General features: G+C 45.6%; 1 protein-coding gene across 1 annotated transcript in view; it reads left to right on the top strand.

Annotated features, from left to right (window-relative positions):
* Positions 1 to 18,089, top strand: part of PHYHIPL (phytanoyl-CoA 2-hydroxylase interacting protein like) — an 82,213-nt gene extending 64,124 nt beyond the window's left edge. The window contains exons 3-5 of the mRNA XM_056849674.1: positions 1,252 to 1,426; positions 15,033 to 15,150; positions 17,555 to 18,089. Coding sequence (XP_056705652.1) covers positions 1,252 to 1,426; positions 15,033 to 15,150; positions 17,555 to 18,089 — 828 coding nt within the window. The remainder of the gene's footprint in view (positions 1 to 1,251; positions 1,427 to 15,032; positions 15,151 to 17,554) is intronic.
* Positions 18,090 to 19,915: the final 1,826 nt, after the last annotated feature.

Genomic DNA, 19,915 nt, shown 5'->3' with positions numbered 1-19,915 from the left:
AACCGATTTCCGTCGGGATTGAACTCGGGGCGTGAGCTGAGCTTTTGACTGCAGTACTGCGGCTTACCACTCGGCTCCTGTCAATCTATGCAGCGGCTCTGCTTTGTGCACCAGGCACAAATCTTCACATCCGCACACACACAGCATCTCAAACTAGGACACCGCAAGGTCGTTATACCTGTTTTGCAGGCCAATAAACTGAAATAAACATTGGAGGGGGAGAGACGGATCCTCTTGCAATTAGTTTATGAGTAGCCTCTGCATGCAGTGAATAAAGTAGCAAAACTGTCTCCTTTGTGCTAGCGACTACTAACTTGCATCAAGGAGGAATTTGGCTGCACTGGCGAACTTATGCAATGAAAGCCTTTTATGGGCTTTTGCAAAGTCATGCCAGATACTTAACGTTTGTCAGCGTGACAGCATTTCAGCCTTTTGTGCCAAGACCAGCGCTCTGGCATTTGTTGGCAGGAGCAGGGCTGTAGGCACAGATCCCTATTCACATTCTGTACACGGGGACTAGTGATGGGCATTTTCTCTCCCTCTTTACAGGTGAATGTTTGAAATACAAATTTATTTTCATGGTTTAGGCATCAGCCTGCTGCAGAATACCAGAGGCTGCCATTCTGGATTAACATGCTACAGCTTTATCAAAAAGCATTAGCTGAAGAAGAGGGATTATTAGGCAGACTCCTTTGCCTCCTTGGCTCATGTCTGCCAAGTGTTAATTTTCATTAGCATTAATCAATTTTCATTGAGCTAATGAATATAAAGATAACAGAAGGAGGTTTTAGATCAGAGTAAATAAAAAAATCAGATTACATTAAATTTCAATCACATTTGTTTCTATTGTGAGCATGTGGCAGAATGGCTAAATTGCTGTTGAGAAAACAGAATATTGTTTATTGACATTTGAAACACACACACACAAACATATGATCCATGTGCTTGTTTTTGGATATGACTATATCTATATAGAGATCTATATATAAATATATTTTAAAACAGTACAACTAAATATCTTCAGTTAAAAGCTTGGGTGAAAAGGAACATTTTAGACTTGTGCCTAAACCTGGGTATTTCGCCAAGTTTCAGTTTGTTGGGTGCCAGCACAGAGAAGGTCCTGTCCCTTTGGCCAGTAACCATGCTGAAACAGGTGGGGGCACAGAGAGAGCTAGCATACGGGAGAAAGTGATGCTTGATATTTTTCTCCATACCCGACTTCTTTCCTCCTCTATTTGTCTGCCAAACTAGGACGTACCCACGAAGCTTGTGGCAAAAGCTGTTCCTCTGCCGATGACGGTCCGCGGCCATTGGTTCCTGAGCCCAAGAACCGAGTACACAGTAGCAGTACAGACGGCATCGAAACAAGTGGATGGTGACTACATGGTTTCAGAATGGAGTGAAATCATAGAGTTTTGTACAGCAGGTAAGGGCTCTAGTAAAAGAGTCCGGCCCATACAAAAGAAGCAGCCGATAAATGTGTCTTGTGTTGAACTGTCTTTTGCTGGCACCAGAAACACAGATGTGCAGATTGCCACTTCTTTCTCTGCAAAACATTCCAGGCCACTTCCTCTCCCCTCCCACAGAATACAGCTGTGTCCCTTCCCACCTACTAACCCTTCACCAAGGAAAAGGCAAGCCAAGGAGAGATAGCTTGGTGTAGTGGTTAAATTCCTGGACAGGGGAGACCTGGGTTCAAATCCCCACTCTGCTGTGCAACTTACTGGGTGACCTTGGGCTAGTCATGCGCTCTCCACCTAACGTACCTCGAAGGGTTGCTGCAGGGATAACATAGAGCAGAGGTGACCCATGCATATCACCATGAGCTCCTTGGAGAAAGGGTTCATAAATATGTACTAAACAAACAAATAACATTACTATTTCAGATGCTGTCCCCAAAGTTTCTGTATGGAGAAGAGAACCGTGTATGCCACCTTGAACTCCTTATATGATTAAAAAAATGATAGATTAGTGGCTTTCGGAGGGAGCTCTAAATCCAGCATCATCCTTATAGATTTGAGAACAAGCATGGTGTAGTGGTTAGTGTGTCAGACTATGATCTGTGAGACCTCGGTTCAATCCACAGTCTGCCATGGAAACATTGGGCCAGTCCTACACACTCAGCCCTAACCTACCTTACAGGGGTGTTGTATGGATAAAATGAAGGAGAGGATAATTCATTTGTAAGGCACTTTGGATCCCCACTGGGGGGAAAGTGGGGTATAATTAACTTACTCTAGTTGCTTCAATATACACCAAAGGTGTTTTTTTTTTAATGTTAAGTGTAGATGTAACAGATGCACATGGATCATACAGCATCATTTCACAGAGAAAATAGCTGGCTGAGACTCCTTAAAGAGAGTACACACAGGGTCCAACTAAATAAGGCTTGAAGATCCATTAGCAGTCCTTCAGTAGGTTTTCTACTACAAAATAACAACTGGGTGCAGCTGATTTCCAGTCAGGGGCTGAGGTGAATGTGGGGGGGTTAAATCTTTTACCCACCCATGTTCCGTTCCACCTTCTTCCCAAACGGTTATTTTCCCTGTTGATGATGAAGAAGAAAAAGAGTGGCTTTTGATATCCCAATTTTCTCTACCTTTTAAGGAGACTCAAACCAATTTACAATCTCCTTCCCTTCCTCTCCCCATAACACATATCTTGTGAGGTAGGTGAGGCTGAGAGAGCTTGGAGAGAACTGTGACTAGCCCAAGGACATCAAGTAGGCTTCATGTGTAGGAGTGGGGAAACCAACCCGATTCACCAGATTAGCATCCTAACCACGCTAGCTCTCAAGATTGCAAAGTTGGCTGCATGATTCTCCCAATGGGGCAAATGGGGTCTCCAGGAACTGATTCAGGTCAGGAAAATGGAAAGGAGGGGTTTAAATCCAACGGGTTGAAATTAAATCAAAAGAGTTTCCTTCTAGACATTAGGAAGAATTTTCTAATAGTTAGAGCGGTTCCTCAGTGGAACAGGCTTCCTCGGGAGAAGGTAAGCTCTCCTTCCTTGGAGGTTTTTAAAAAGAGGCTAGATGGCCTGAGCAGCTGGGGTGAGAGACAGAGGAGCAGCTTAGAGACAGCTGTAGCTGGAGTGGCTGAAGTGGCTGTGGAGCAGTAGTTGAGGTTGCTGTGTGTGAGACAGGGAGTCTTGAGAGGCAGTTTGTCAGGGCAGCTATCAGGCAAGTGCAGCAAACTCACTGAACAACTCCAGCAATGGATCACAGCCGTGTGGCTAGTGAGGGAGCTGAGGCAGTAACATGAAAGGTCTGTGGCATGTTTGTATTCTTACCTGAGGGTAACAATAATTAGAATAATAGAATCATAGAGTTGGAAGGGACCACCAGAGCCATCAAGTCCAACCCCCTGCACAATGCAGGAAATTCACAACTACCTCCCGCCACTCCACATCCCTAGTGACCAGAAGATGGCCAAGATGCCCTCCCTCTCATCATCTGCCTAAGGTCACAGAATCAGCATTGCTGACAGATGGCCATCTAAACTCTTCTTAAAAACCTCCAGGGAAGGAGAGCTTACCACCTCCCGAGGAAGCCTATTCCACTGAGGAACCGCTCTGTTACAAAATTCTTCCTGATGTCTAGACGGAAACTCTTTTGATTTAATTTCAACCCGTTGGTTCTGGTCCGACCTTCTTGAGCAACAGAAAACAACTCGGCACCCTCCTCTATATGACAGCTCTTTAAGTACTTGAACATGGTTATCATATCCCCTCTCAGTCTCCTCCTCTTCAGGCTAAACATACCCAGCTCCTTCAACCTTTCCTCATAGGACTTGGTCTCCAGACCCCTCACCATCTTTGTTGCCCTTCTCTGGACACGTTCCAGCTTGTCTACATCTTTCTTAATTATACTTGCAGTAAGTGTAAGTTGGTAGCCCTGCTGGAGGAGAACATACAGGGACTCGAGGCGTGCTTGTCCACGCTCCATTTTATAAAGGAGGGTGAAGAGTTCATGGACACAACGCATGAAGCACTCTTTAGGGGGCAACAGGAGGAGGATGGTAAGGAATCTCAACAAATGGACGCACAAGCAACACAGGAGGAGGGTGTATGGAAGAATGTGACCCACAGGAGCCGGACAATCAGGACTCATTCTCATCCTCTGTTGCTCAGCAATCAGTTCCAGGAACTCCGCATAGATACAGATTCTGGACCACTGGAACAAGGGCTACCCCCACCCCCAAAGCTTGAAAGAAATTTCTCAGGCTCCTGCACATGAGAGGACTCGATCTTCTGCTTTCCAATTAAGGAAGAGGTGTGTTCTGGTGATTGGGGATTCCCTACTGAGAGGGGTAGAGTCTAAGGTGTGCCGACCGGACTTGTCATTTCGAGAGGTCTGCTGTATAACAGGTGCATGAATTCAGGATGTGACAGAAAGGGTAGGAAGACTCACCAAGCTCACAGATTATTACCCTTTCTTGCTCATTCATGTGGTAACAAATGATATTGCCCGACACAGCCCAGAACGTATTAAAAGAGACTATGCGGTTCTGGGTAAGAAGGTGAATGACCTTGGGGCGCAGGTTGTTTTCTCATCAGTTCTTCCTGTCGAAGGTTGTGGCTTAGGAAGGGAAAGAAGAATACTACAAATTAATACTAGACTAGATGACCCTGGTGGTCCCTTCCAATTCTATGATTCTATGGTTTTATTTATTTTTGATTGATTCCCTGCCATCTATTCCCAGCCAAGGCTGGGCTCAGGGCAGCTAACATTATTATAAGACAACACACAATGCAATTCACCTTAAAATGTTTTTTTTTATGATGTTTTGCTTCTTACTAGTGTTAGCCAAAATGCCCGGTTATGAATTGTTATATGGGGGAATTAGCGAATCAATAACCGGCAATGGGCATAACTTGAGCTGGGATGCAACCTTTATCTACCAGAGTCCATACTATGACCAGTAAAGAGGCAGAAGCAATGGAATTAGGTTAAAAGGAATTTACTCAGATTGTATGTTCACACGCACATACAAAACTGCACATACACATCACATAACATACAGAGTCTAGGAATCAAAGAGAGGAATAAAGAGACTTTTGCCATGTGGCAGGCAGAGGAGGAAATATACTGCACCTCTCTTCAGAGTAGTTGTCCGTCCTGAATTCCATGCAGCTGTGGGGGATAAAAAGGGGACGGGGGGGGGGCTAGGTGTTCAAGCATGAACACCCCCACTGGCAGAGTGCCAGGCAGTATGGAGGGGAAGGCCCAAGGGAGAGAGAGAGCGAATGGGCTCGGAGCACCCCAGTTATACTGTTTTTCTGGGGGCGGGGAGAAGGGTTTCACCCCTCCTAGGTTCCCAGGTAACAAAAGTTGACAACAGACTTAATCTGTGGCTTGGGGTGGAGTAGTGAGAATTTGGAAATCTATTCTAATTCCAATGGCTTTTGCAACTGGAACTTCTCTGCTGACGAGATTAGCATTCAGGAACAATGGGAACAATGCGATCTGTGCAAATGTCCTGGGGTCGCTGCTGCTGAGGTGGAGGAATGAGTCATCAGGATATCTGGATGGCTGCTGATGATCCATTAAGCGGTGGATGTTGCAAGGGGGGGTGCTTGACACGGATTTCCTGACATTCTGCTTCTCTTGACATGGCTGCAGCTGGAATAGAGCCTATACAGGAACATGGCTTCCCTCTGGTTCACCGGAGGCTGCCCCTGCATCTGCTTCCTAACTGCTAGCTGCACGGCGCTCGCAGGAGCGGCCGAGTCCGTGACGACGGACCGCGCAGCAGCCGTCCCGTAGCGTTTGGGGCGGGCGCGCGGCCAGCGGAGTAGTCCAGTGTCAGCACAGCGGGTTGCCAGATCCCGTCCGGGAGGGGGGGGCAGGCCCGTATGCTAACAGTTCCCCCCCTTGTCGCCGTTGAAGACTCCGTCTGATATGGCAACACAATTTTCTTCTTGAGGTCTTGATTGTAGATCTAAAAAGAAACCAGGTTGCAATGGCCAAAGGAGTTTGGGAACCATTTGCTAATCTAAAACCAGGCCAGGTTAAAAGGGGACTGCCTATGGAACTCAGTACACTTTAGAGAGGAATATGAATTCTTGAATTTGCAAGCATATTTAAAACAACTACATTGGATGGCTCAATGCAGCAGGTTCAATCTTCAAATACATTCAATACAGATAAACAGCAAATAAAGCAATGCTCTTACTAAACTCAAATTATATTTCTAAACTATGAAACTAAAATAGTGAGATAGACCGCTGGTGATCTGCTGAAGGTGCCTTGGAAAAGGAAAGAATAAACCAAAACATCACCCCCCCTGGAGTCCAAAAAGAGCTCAAAGTTCTACAGTCAGGGAAGGGTTAAACAAAATCTTAATGGTTGCTTTCAGCCGGCTGGAATTGGCTCTTCTTCTCAAGGCATGTTGGCTCGGGCACTGCACATCTCACTTTCATTCTTGATCATATGCTTTGCAAGAAAATGATTTTATTTGGGGGGGAAAATAAAGGCTTCAACCTCAAAGAAAAGTCACACAGAAAGTGCATGTCTCTAGTTGTAGGGGACTAGGGCCTTATGCTTGAAAGGTCTGGGGGTTACTACACAATGATATTAAAACATATGGAAGATTCACAGACTTAAACTAGGCAAAACAAACATAGTGGCTCCAAGGGGCAGTCCCTTGCAGCCTTATGGTACATTGACAATACATGGAAAATCACACCCCCTTCTTGGCGAGAGCAACTGAAGCAGCAGTGGCTGGATCAGTTGTCAGAGGTCGTTTTTGGGGCATCCAGGTCTGCCCAGGAGGTTGGCAATAGGGTTGCCCTGGATATAAATATCAGCACAGGGTCCCACTTGAACCAGTTACGGCAATACATAGATACGAGGGTTACACAGAAACTGACTGCTATATGGGAGGGGGAGACACTTGGTTTTAAAGCAGAGATCCAATTTTTAATTATGCCCTGTCAGCAATGAAAGATTTCGTAGTTGTTCCCTTCCCTGTGCATTCTCGCAAGCCCATTGTTGACTACCCTCCCTCCTTTGGTGACCTTTGGGGCACCTTGCCCGCAGGCTGGCTGCAGCAGGATTGTTGCTGACCAGGAGTCTCCTGCCTGGAGGTGGCATAGAGGAACAAAGGAGGAGCATACAGCAGGGAGTTCCAGCAGTAGTTGTGGGTGCTTGGGAGTAGAGGCTTGCATACTTAACAATATTACTTAGACACATTAATGGCTTGGGGGGGTGCTTTGCACTCGCATTGCACCTTAAAGCAGAGTCAATAAAACAAAAGTCATTGCGATGGAGAGAGCTGAATGCAGTTGGCTCTTCTGGTAGAAGGGGCCCTTGCAGGGAGAAATCTAGCCAAAAAGCAGGCATACATAACTAGCATTGGTTGCTGAGAGCAGAGTTGCAAAGCTAAAATAGAGCATGAAGACATTTTGTTCCTCTTTCCCTTGTTTCCCAAGGGGAGGGAGTACCTGGTTGCTTATTAAGCAGGCAAGTATTCATATGATAGAGACAAGTGGTGTTTGAGCAAGTTAGATCAGGGAGCAGCCTGATGCAGGCTGCCATAATAACCAAAGACAGTACACACATTGTAGTATGCATAAAGCATTGAGGTTTCTTAAAGGAGAGAAAGTTGAACACTGTAAACAGAACACAATTGGTGGGGGGTTACTCTTCTTTCCGGTTCTCCTGGTTGGTTGGCATGGATCAGAAAACAAGACTGTTAATGAATACCATGCAATGTGTATCACAAGATCACAAGAGGGGAAGGAAGAGACCCTTCCAGTGGCGGTTTGCTTCTCCACCCCCCCCTTCATATCCCAGATAGCCTTGTTAGCATGCCAGGGAATGAAGGAGCTAGGCTGAAACAAACAAAAATCAGGACTTTTCAAAATTCTCAAAAATAAATTCAAAAACAGAAAAAAAAGACCAAAATCATACAACAATTCAAAAGAAAATGAACCCAGCTCAAAATCTGATATTTTTCTCTTTAAAAAAAAAACCAAATTCAAAAACTTCAAATCAACTTCAAATTGAGTAAAAACTTCAACTCAACTTCAAATCAGGCATAAAAACTTCAAAAAAAATTCTCAACTTCAAATTTAAAAAAAATTGATTATATTTCTTTCCTTTAAAGAGTTCCAAGTTCAAAAAATAACAGTGGTTCAAAAATAAAAGTAGATTGTATATCTTCTCCCCCCCTCCTTTCCTCTGAATGCATGAGGAGGAAAGGATTGTTTCCGTGAGGTGTACCCCGCGTCAGAAGGCTGTGTGGCACCACTGGGCATGTGCAGAGTGCACTATGTACATTGAGCTGCATTAATGGGATCTGCCATGACAGGCAAGAACCAAAACTTGCAACTAAAATGAGAGCTTGGGGGTTGCTTCAGGGGGCTAGAGAGAGCCCGGATTGCTGTTTTCCTGGAAACAACCCTAACATTTTGGAGGAACAAAAAATAAAAATGGGGGGGGGGAATCCTATTGCTTGGATTACAGATTATTACCATGTTGGATGAACTCATTCAGCTGCTGCATCATTTAGGATTGCAGCCCCACCTTATTTTTAGTCACCACTCTTGAGATCATCTTATTCATGTACACTTCAAACTTTTCACTGACCTTCTTATAACAATACAATCCTTTTTGGCCGCTGCTTATGGGCTGCAGTCCCAAAGCATTAGCCATCCTTTTATCTATTATATGCTAAACACCTTCTTTCCTCACACCATGTCAACATACTTTCACCTTCATGTTTCTCCAACACAGTAATAATAGCTATAAAACCGAATGAAGAGGGGCCGGGAGCTGTGGGGGGAGGGGCAGAGCACGCGGGGCTCTCCCCTTCATTATTCACTTTTCACATATTTACAAAAGGCAGAATCTAGGTTTACAAATATACTACCATCTACTAAAGAGGAAACTTTTACTGCGCAGTAAAATTAACCTTATATATATATCTTATCCTATGTGTACACTGTAATGGTTTCCTTGCCTTTTCCCAGGTACCGTGGGAAGGGGCATTGACACACACACATACTAGTTTCCCTTGCAAACATACAGGCACTTGGGGGAGCGTGCTCCCTTGCATATTTCCATTTGGTGCCCCATGCCAATTTTGCGCAAACCGCATTGTACTTTTGGGGAACCAAGGCAGATGTTTCTGTGAGATTGGCCGGATCTTCACAAAAGCATGTACCCTAAATATCGATTTATCATATTTACCACACACACAACTCTATTTCCTGTAGGAGAAAAACACGTTATATAACTATCCTTTTCCTGTGCCAGATAGACTTGTCTGACCCAGGGAGGTTTCATTACAACTGCACATCATGACATACAAGAAAACTGTAAAATCTTCAAATAGAAAAATCATTAAACTAAAGGTGATCACCATGGGTTACCTGATTATAAGAAATATCTGCAGATTGCTAGCAATAACACAAACTAGATCAATTAGGTCAAGATAACACAGTCACACTTTCAAGAAAGTTACACACTTAAGAAACACAAAATTAGAGAAACCAAGAAGCTGTTCTACTAGGGTGCTTGTTTAGAACAGCTCTATAAATTTGTTTGCTGCAAAACAAAGTTGAAAACATTTGAACTATCCACAATAACTTAGAATGAATTTAAAACGTTAGACTCCAAAATAAAAGGATAGAAGCAAAATATAACACATGAGGTATGAACTTTCTCAGAACACCTATAAAATAAAAATCATGGCACACGTACTATATTCCTAATGAGGTTGCATCTCTGTGCCTACACAGAGTTCCTTTAAGAAGACTGGCAGAGAAGCCTGTGTATATCCAAGTGAATTCTGTAAAGCAAGGGTTAAATAAAACACAAATTCAAGACTTTGCCATGTTTGTGGTGGCTTCTTCCACCAGGGCTGTGGTCCTTTCCATGTATTAAGTGGGTCCAGTAAGAAAAAAGGTGTGTTCTGGACCTGTGCTTTCCAGCCTTTCTCTTGCATTAAGGGTGAATAGCTCTCCCAAATATGCTGCTTCAGTCCTGGGAGGCTCTGAGGCATAGTTTTTGTGTTGGTCCTTGAAGGTTCCACTTTGCATCCCCTCCCATTTAGGCTTGTAAGGTTGGGAAGAGGACGAGGCTGACTTGAGTCAGAATTCTGGTCTGACTGAATGGCTGGTTTGGGCTGGGTTTTCTTTTTTAATGCATTTGGAAACAGAGAGCCTGCCTGAGATTTGCCAGGCAGTCCTGTTTCTTGCACGACTGGAAATCCTGCTTTCGCTTTGCCACCTTGTAACATTTTTGACTCCATTTCCAAGTAGGATTTCTCTAGAGTTTTTAATTTGGCTTCCGTGGTTCTATGACACTCCAGCACACTTTGCAGTTGTGATTTTAAGTTGTCAGTTTCCACTCTGTTCCTTTCTAGTTGGAGGTTCATTTTGCCAAAGTCAGTCTGGAGTTTCTTGGTTTTAAGAGCAGCTTCTGATTCCTGATTTTTCTTGGGGAGACTCTCAGTCTCCAAATCTCGTTCCTTGTTAAGTTTTGTTAATTCCTGGATTTTATTCTCCCTATGGACTAGTTCCAATTTCAGAGCCTTGTTCACTTCCATTAAGGTTTTTAGCTGGTTCTGGGTTTGAATTAGTCTTCTGATTCTGTCCATTCCCTTAAGGGGAAGACCTTTAGTAGTAGGGTCAGTAGTTGGAGCGGGGCTGTCTAGATCAGCAAGAGCGCAGAGTTTGCCCCTCTGCTTTGCAAGCGACCCCATGCCATTGATCGAAGGGGATCCTGACCTGCAGCGGAGGAGGGCTTATACACAGAAGACCTGAATTGCTGTGAGAAGTCTGCTTTGTGCCCTGTCTCTGCAGGTAAGGGGGGAGCGTTTGGAAGGGAGTTGGCTGGGCAAGAGTCGCCTGTGGGGTAGGGTTTCCGAGAATGGAAGGAAGAAGGCTGCGAATGTTTAGAACGAGAGCCTCTTTCTCTCCAGCCTTGGCTTGCCTCTTTTTCCTGAACTTGGTTCCAACCTCTCCTTCGTGAACTCTGCGGAGCCTGATCTGGGCTGGCTTGAGAGTGGGGGCTGTCATTGGAATACGTGATAGCCTGGATTGGCTCTGGAGGGTGCCTTTCTCTCTCAGCGCTTTGGGCTTGTTTTATTCTAAGAAGTCTAGCAGCCTCCCAAATTTTCCGCTTTACTCCTTCCCAGGGTATGTCACCCACAGATATCAGGCCGGCAATAACTCTGGTGTCAGGGTCCAAATTGTCTACTAACGGCACTGTGAAGTTTTTATCATTGTAGTCCGGCTCCCCATGTTGATTGTTAATGACAATTTTAGCTAAGCGTGCCAGCAGCTGTTTGCGCATTACATATGCCTCAGGTTCCTCTCCTGGTTTTTGATAGTCTGCCCAAAAAATGGCTGGGGCTAGTTCACCTATCCGGATGAACTCTAACATTTCTCGCATCCAGGGCATTATTTCCATATGTCTCAGGTCCCGAGACGATATGAAAGCATGCATCCGAGCTTGCTCGTGATGCGGGGTGCAGTTTATGGCCAAGGTGGTTAGGTCTTCCGCATCAGCGGTAGGGTACGAGGTAGAGGCAGTAGTCAACCATGTGACCATGGTTAAGGGGTCCCACATGTGCAACTGCTGCCTTTAACTCTTCTCCAGACCAAGGTCTGGCTTCGGTGACCAGTTTAGTCACCACCGCCTGCCTTCCCTGTTGTGTGGTGACATTCTTTGTCACCACTGGCTTTAGAGGGGCCGGCTCCTGGGATTCGTTTTCCCATTCCGGGGTGGCCAGAGAGCTGCGCTCCTCTATCGGGGGTAAAACAGAATGGAGGGGGAAGGAATCCCCCAGGTGCGGTCGCACTGTGCTTACAAGGGAGTGTTGGAGTTCCAACTTTTGTTTTAAAGCTTGGATCTCCTGTGCACAGGCTTCGTGTGAAGCAGCCTCGTGCCTTTTCTTGGACTGCTCTACCATGTAACTGGCGGCTTGGGCAGCCTGGGCCGATTTTTCTTGTGCATCTTGCAACTGCATCCTGAGATCTCTATTTTGGAGGGTTAGGCAGTCCCTTTCTTTAGTTGTCTCTAGGAGAGAGACTGTGGCCATCTGCTTTTCCAGCTTCAGGCTTTGAATTTCAGCGGCTTGTTGTTGGACTATGGCAGCAAGCTGTTCTGCCTCGTCAAATGCTCCCTTACTCTCATTTAGCAGTTCCATACAGTCATGGAGCGCAGTGTACAGTCCCCATGCCATGAACTTGTCTTTCTTGGAGGAGGAGGGTTTCTCCTTCTCGCAGAAGGTTTGCAATGCTTCCTTTAAAGTTTTCAAGGGGTTTTCAGTTTTAAAACTTCCTTCCTCTCAAGGGCTATCACCCCGTTTTGCCATCCACCTCTCCAGACGTGGGAGACTCTGCTGCTTTTTGTACATGGTGCTTTCGGTTAGTTCCAATGTACTGGGGCGAGGAATCTTTTTGCCTCTACACTACTACGTTCCTGGTTTCCAATCCCCGGGCGGAATGGCGTAAAAAACCTAAGTCTCTCCTGGCTTTACCCTTAAGGAGCTCTACTCCAGGCGGAGAGTTTCAGGCAGTTTAATCCTTTCCTCCTAACCCTTGGCGGGGCTTAATTTCAAAAATGCACCTTCTGGAAAGCTGAGCCCTCGCTCGCTGGCTATACCCGTCACTTTCTAAAAAGGGGGGGGGAGGAATCAGGTGACTCGCTTCTCCTGTCCTCGGCCGCAGTCAGGACTCTCCTGTCCGTCTGCTATTACTTTTCCGGTAGGTGAGCGCAGGCTGCCTAAGTCGCCTGACCCCTCACTTATTTGGAAGTTTGCTTTACTCACTCTCTGGAAAATCAGGCAACTCCCTAAAAGGTCTTGGCAGAGGGACGGGCACTTGCACCTCTTCTGGCAAGATCACTAACTTGTGCTGCTGTCTCAGTTGGCACACAGGAAAGTTCACCTCCCTGGTTTCCAGTAAGACTTTATTCTCTCTCTGGGGAGCCTCACCAAGACTGCTAGGATTGTTTTACCTGCGCTCTGGCAAGACTGTTTTAGTCTGCAAAGTCTCTGTACCAAGTGGGGAATTTTTCCTTCCCACTTTTGAAAAGACTGGCCACTCTGGCACTGAAGTCTCGGCAGGGCTTGGGTTATTTACTCTGCCAAGTCCTAAAAAGACTAACTGCACTCTCTGGGAAGTCTTGCCACCCACCAGGATTCCTACCTGTGTCGGGCAAGGCTATTTTAGTCTGGGGGGGGGGCATAAGCTATGTCCTTTGCTTAGCCTTTTCTGCAAAGTCTCTGCAAAGGGGTTCTGAGTTATATCCGTGGCTCAGCCCTAGAGACTATTTCCTTGGCACCTGGCCATCACAAAACAGAACAACTACTCAGGCTCTCTGGCAGTTTAAAAGGGGTAGCCCTGCCTATCTCCTTCAGCTAAGGGTCCCTGACAATTCAAACTGCTCTCTTGGCTCTTCTGGCCAGTTTGAAATGGACTCCTGCTTTATTTACTAAGCAGGCTTCCACTGGGCAGATTCTGTGCTGTTTAGAATCTGGGCTCTCCTGGCCTCTTGAAAGAAACTGGGGGCGGGTATTTTAACCCTAGCAAAATGGGGGGGGAGGTTTTTCCTATCGAGCAATCTTCCAGGAAGGGGATATTATATTTGCCTACGTGTAGGTGCAGGATGTCTACGTGCAAAACCTACTCTGCAGTAACCCATCCCAGATAGCCATTCAAAATGGGGAATCTCAAGAAAGAGATGCGGTTCCCAGGGCGACACACACCCGTCTCCCTTGCATTGCCGGGAAGGTGGCCCGGCGGGCGGCTGAGACGAGTGGTGGGCAGAGATGAAGGGGGGGGAAAGCCAACCCACAAAATAGTGCTCTCTAGAGCCACACACACATACACACACACGCTTCCTTGCCAAATTTACAAGGTCATGGACTTTCTCCTACGTCTGTGTGCCTGAAATGCTCACAGGGTTGCCCGCATTCTCCACCAATTCTGTTAGCCAAAATGCCCGGTTATGAATTGTTATATGGGGGAATTAGCGAATCAATAACCGGCAATGGGCATAACTTGAGCTGGGATGCAACCTTTATCTACCAGAGTCCATACCATGACCAGTAAAGAGGCAGAAGCAATGGAATTAGGTTAAAAGGAATTTACTCAGATTATATGTTCACACGCACATACAAAACTGCACATACACATCACATCACATACAGAGTCTAGGAATCAAAGAGAGGAATAAAGAGACTTTTGCCATGTGGCAGGCAGAGGAGGAAATATACTGCACCTCTCTTCAGAGTAGTTGTCCGTCCTGAATTCCATGCAGCTGTGGGGGATAAAAAGGGGACGGGGGGGGGGGGCTAGGTGTCCAAGCATGAACACCCCCACTGGCAGAGTGCCAGGCAGTATGGAGGGGAAGGCCCAAGGGAGAGAGAGAGTGAATGGGCTCGGAGCACCCCAGTTATACTGTTTTTCTGGGGGCGGGGAGAAGGGTTTCACCCCTCCTAGGTTCCCAGGTGACAAAAGTTGACAACAGACTTAATCTGTGGCTTGGGGTGGAGTCGTGAGAATTTGGAAATCTATTCTAATTCCAGTGGCTTTTGCCACTGGAACTTCTCTGCTGACGAGATTAGCATTCAGGAACAATGGGTGCGATCTGTGCAAATGTCCTGGGGTCGCTGCTGCTGAGGTGGAGGAATGAGTCATCAGGATATCTGAATGGCTGCTGATGATCCATTAAGCGTTGGATGTTGCAAGGGGGGGGTGCTTGACACGGATTTCCTGACATTCTGCTTCTCTTGACATGGCTGCAGCTGGAATAGAGCCTATACAGGAACATGACTTCCCTCTGGTTCACCGAAGGCTGCCCCTGCATCTGCTTCCTAACTGCTAGCTGCACGGCACTCGCAGGAGCGTCCGAGTCCGTGACGACGGAGCGCGCAGCGGCCGTCCCGTAGCGTTTGGGGCGGGCGCGCGGCCAGCGGAGTAGTCCAGTGTCAGCACAGCGGGTTGCCAGATCCCGTCCGGGAAGGGGGGGCAGGCCCGTATGCTAACACTAGCGAAATGTTTTGTGTTCACAGATTATTCAAAGGTCCACTTAACACAGCTTTTGGAAAAAGCAGAAGTGATTTCTGGACGCATGCTGAAGTTTTCAGTCTTTTATCGGAACCAGCACAAAGAATACTTTGATTACATCAGGTAAGGGAGTCGCAACCTTTCTCACCCCAGAGAATAAAAGAAGAATGCGGTCTTCTCCATGCAGCAGAGGTATCAGGAAGAATTCCTACATTTAACTTTAGAGCAACCTGTTGGCATGATCTGTAGATATGTGATCCTGCGGGTAAAATTAATTAGCAGCTTGTTATTTCTTTATGTGAATTTATAATCTGTACTATTCTCATATCTGAGAGTGGATATTTAAAAAAAATAAAGATTAAGAATATGGAAAAAGCGTTTTTACCTGGTCTTCAGCAAAAATAAGATTCTCAGCGTTCCAGTGGATTGCCATGAGTGAAAGAGCTGCATGCCAAACAGATGGCTCCATAGTAGTAGAACATCTGCTGTGAATGCAGATGATCCTGGGTGCAATCCTTGACATCTTCAGTCAACACTGGATTGGGCAAACCAATGGTCTGATGCGGTGCAGGGTAGCTTCATGCGGCATGTTTTCCTGTTGTGCCCATTTGGAGGAGGGATCGCATAGACAATTCCTAGGGATGGGCTGCTGCATTGAACAACCAGGGCTGTGAGTGGAGATAGCCATTTAGTAATCTGTGGAAGCACAGAGACCATGAGGTTGAATCTAGTCGCTTTCACACACACACCTCAAACAGATGACTGGGCCTGGGAGGGGGATCAGACACCTCATCAGTGTAATGTGTATCTCTACCCTGGAGAGCCAAAGGCGGCTCTGCCACCTGGTTAGAACGGTAGCTGTGTTATGGATGGACGTAGATATTAATCCAACTGATTTTACACGTGTGGTTTCTAATCCAGAAAGTGACACACATGCACAAATCTGCTGATAGGTGTTGATTTGCTTTAATGGATTAAAGACTGCTTGTTGATTTTGCTTTGTATATTTATTTTATTTATTTAGGGCACTTTTAGCTGGGCTTTCTCTAAATAAAGCACCAAGGCACCTCACAATGACAGCTAAAGCAAGAAACACAACAACAATTTGATTTATGTGCATTAAAGCACAGCAATCAAAATCCCAAACTGTAGGACAATGAGCCATAATCCCTTAGTTCTGCTTTGGACAGTTTCCTGGAGATTCAGAGATCGGGTGCCTTCCTGCTGCATCCCAGGAAGTCTCTCCATAATGTGGAGAAAAATACAGACTAATAGGAGAACCACCAGCCAAGAGCAGCCCCCATTGCCTCTCACAGTCCCCAACTGGAAAAAAAATGCTCAAGCCCCTGTGAGGAAGTGGAGAGGACTCCTGCGAAGGTTGCAGTTTGCAGGAATCAGCCCACTTGAAAGGAGGAGGGATGTGTAGGTGCCTGATAACGTTGCCCGCTCTACAGGAAACACTCACTTGCAATGAGTTTAACCAGCCACCAGGTGTCGCTCTGCTGTCATTCAACAACGGCCACCCACCCCTTCTCCAATTATTCTTTTGATAGCAGTCTTTCTGTATTCATCTGGGTTTAGGTATTTGGTATTTAGCTAATCCTCACTCTGTCTTGTTCTTATTATTATTTTGAAAATAAATGGTGGAAGTCCTGAGGGTTCTAAACAAACCTTTAAAATTTGCTGAGCCACTTCACTGGAAAAGCCAAGCTACCGCAGAGTTAGAAATGTCAAAGAGTTCTCATACGCTGTCAGCCCCCCCCCCCCAACGTGAATGTTCAGCTCTGCCCATTGATGACCCACCCTGGACATTCCTGAGCTGGAAGAGCAAAAAAGATAGCCCAGATGAGGACTTTGATCCCACGGCTCCATTCCGCCAGCAGAGGCTGATGGAAGGAACAGGAGCGTGAGTCCGCATGTGTCAGGGGAAGGATCCACGTGCCTCTGCAGGATCCAAACCCTGTGTTATCAAATGTCCTGACTACACAGAGATTTCTCAAAAATCTTCGACTGGTAGAGGACCTTTTTTGTCACCAATATAGGATTTTCCCAACACATTGCTCGAGGATAAGGCTCCTCAACCAGGGCTCTGGCCTGCCTAGGATCAGCTATCGCTCTTGCTTCACAAAGTCATTCCATACATTACCCAGCCACTAACCCACATGTCTTGTAATGACATGCCACAGAGTTGTACTCAACAGGCAGCTGCCGCCCCTCACAGCTGATTACTCTTACTGTACAATGCATGCGTTCCCAGCCCAAATGCATCATCATATGTGACATTTTCAAGGGTACACTTTATAAAATAACTCTGATGTGTATATCTGATGTGATATAGCTGATGTGATATATACACATCTGCTTTGGATTTCTCCTTCGCTGTTCCTTTCTACCAATATGAACATGTTTTTTCTTTGTTTGGGGTTGAAATGCTGTTACTCTGGGGGCAATGCTTTTTGAATAGTCAATGTCTTGCTCTCCAATACCTTTGTAAAAATAAACCAAACTGCCCATCCTTCACTTCTAGAGCACAGCACGGAAATGCGCTGCAGCCATCGGTCAAGGATAACAGCGGCAGCCACGGCTCTCCAATCAGCGGGAAGCTGGAAGGCATCTTCTTTAGCTGCAACACCGAATTCAACACTGGGAAGCCCCCGCAAGATTCGCCTTATGGAAGATACAGGTTTGAGATTGCAGCGGAAAAACTGTTCAACCCAAATACTAACTTGTACTTTGGGGACTTCTACTGCATGTACACAGCCTACCACTATGTCATCCTCGTCATCGCGCCTGCTGGATCACTGGGAGACGAATTCTGTAAGCAGCGCCTCCCTCAGCTGAACTTGCAGGATAACAAATTTCTGACCTGCACTGAAGAAGACGGGGTCATGGTTTACCACCATGCACAGGATGTAAACTTGGAAGTGATTTACACTGACCCTGTGGATCTCTCCCTCGGCACAGTTGCAGAAATTACTGGTCATCAGCTAATGAGCTTGTCAACCGCTGATGCCAAGAAAGATCCCAGCTGCAAGACCTGCAACATCAGTGTTGGACGTTAATTTCAGACCCCCTCCCCCTTAGGAGCCTTTTCCATCACCTAATTCCCATTGTCAGCCATTCTCATCAGACGCATGCACAATGCCGTTCTCCCCAAAAACAAAACCCAGTGATCAAATTCTTCAGCTGCCTTCTTAGGGTAGAACTGCATGTTACGGCCCATGCAGGGCAGTCTCTCCCACATGGCATTCTGTGTCAAGTTGCCCCTTCTCCTCTGTGACCTACCCAAGCTGTGATGCCTTCATGTTAGACATTTGCCTGACATGATTCCAAACCATTTGGCTAAGCATGCTGGAGCACATGAGCACATCACAGCCCCAGTAAGTGGACCCAAATATTACTGGGAGACGAAGGGGGTAACTGGACACAGGAATGCCATTTTCAGTGACAGCCTTGTCAACTTTAGCATGCAGGTGTGCCTTTAGTACTTCTTCCCACCTTCCACCCCCACTCCCCCGGTCCACCAGTGCTTTTCAACTGTTAGAAATCTCAGATCTTTCTTTATAGCAACCATTTATATACCTAGATGCTGCAATTGGTGTTTTAAATTTTCTTCCTTTATTTCTCTGTCTCGCTTTCTCTCTCTCCATATTGCCAAATGTAACAAATTTATATAAAACAGCTTTAGCAAATAAAACTACAGGCTTCTAAATGGTGTTTAAATATGTATTCATTTTAATCTACTGAACAACTTACTTGGGATATCTCCAAACAGCATGAAAGGTTGTAACTGCAGCATGACTTAACTCTCGCAGCCTAAAAAATGTCAGCACTTCCAACGTGTTGTTTGACAGTGTTATTTATGTTATTTATATTAGCTAACAGGAAACAACAACAAAAAACTGTGTTTCAGCTTAATAAATAGAAAAATATTTTATTTGTACCGTTGTATAAAATATTATACAATCATATAGAATATATAGATTACATTTTAATATCAACTGTATACGTATGTCATGAAACCATTTTTCCCCTTATCAAAGTTGTAGTTTGTAAACTTCAGATTCTTGTGTATCTGTTCCTGTTGCTCTGACATGACTTTTAATTAAAACAGATTTATGAAGGAGACCGTTCTGATTCATAAAAGTTATAAATGTTCAAGCCAATTACACTGAAACATCAAAGGTCATAGAAACAAAAGAAGTCCACGCAGGATAGCCAGGGTGACAGAACTCCCCTCCAAAACTCTTTTGAAAGTTTGTTTGTTTTCTTTTTTAAAAATCATGCATCAACATTACATACAGCAGAAATACAAACAGGGTTGGGAGACCATGGACAACAAATATTTTCTTATTACTAGATCCTAAGCACTGAGGCACTGTCCTTCTCTGGGGGAGAGCTCACTACACAGATAGCGGGGATCTCCACAGCCTTCTAGAGAAGACTTAATCGCCACTGCCTGCTGGCCCTCACCCAAGTGATGTCACTATGGTGACGATAACTCCAGTTCTCCCATGGCCTGCTCGTCTCCTGCCGACAGCCAGCATACCTTTGCCTAGGTAGGTCGCAGCCACATGTACTGAACTAGGAGGTGAGGTGAAGGACCGTCGTGGTGGTTTTCAAGTCAGTCATATAAAATGACGAAACAAAAACACGAATGAGGGTCCTGGAGTTCTTAAACCTGTGTTTTCTAGCAAGCAGCGAAAGCTTGCCACCAATTCATGATGCCCACTCAGAAATCATCTACTGCAAGAATAATCTCTCTGCATTATAAAGTGTATTCTTCTTGAACAGCAAGATAGGAAAAAACATCCATCTCTATAATCTTACACACATACATACACACAGACATACATACAAAAAAGGGAGGAAAAGAAATCCAGCCTTC

The sequence above is a fragment of the Euleptes europaea genome, chromosome 5, assembly GCF_029931775.1.
Source record: "Euleptes europaea isolate rEulEur1 chromosome 5, rEulEur1.hap1, whole genome shotgun sequence".
NCBI classification, from domain to species: domain Eukaryota; kingdom Metazoa; phylum Chordata; class Lepidosauria; order Squamata; family Sphaerodactylidae; genus Euleptes; species Euleptes europaea.
The sequence above is the reverse complement of the archived record's forward strand: the minus strand, read 5'-3'. Positions and strand labels throughout refer to the sequence as shown.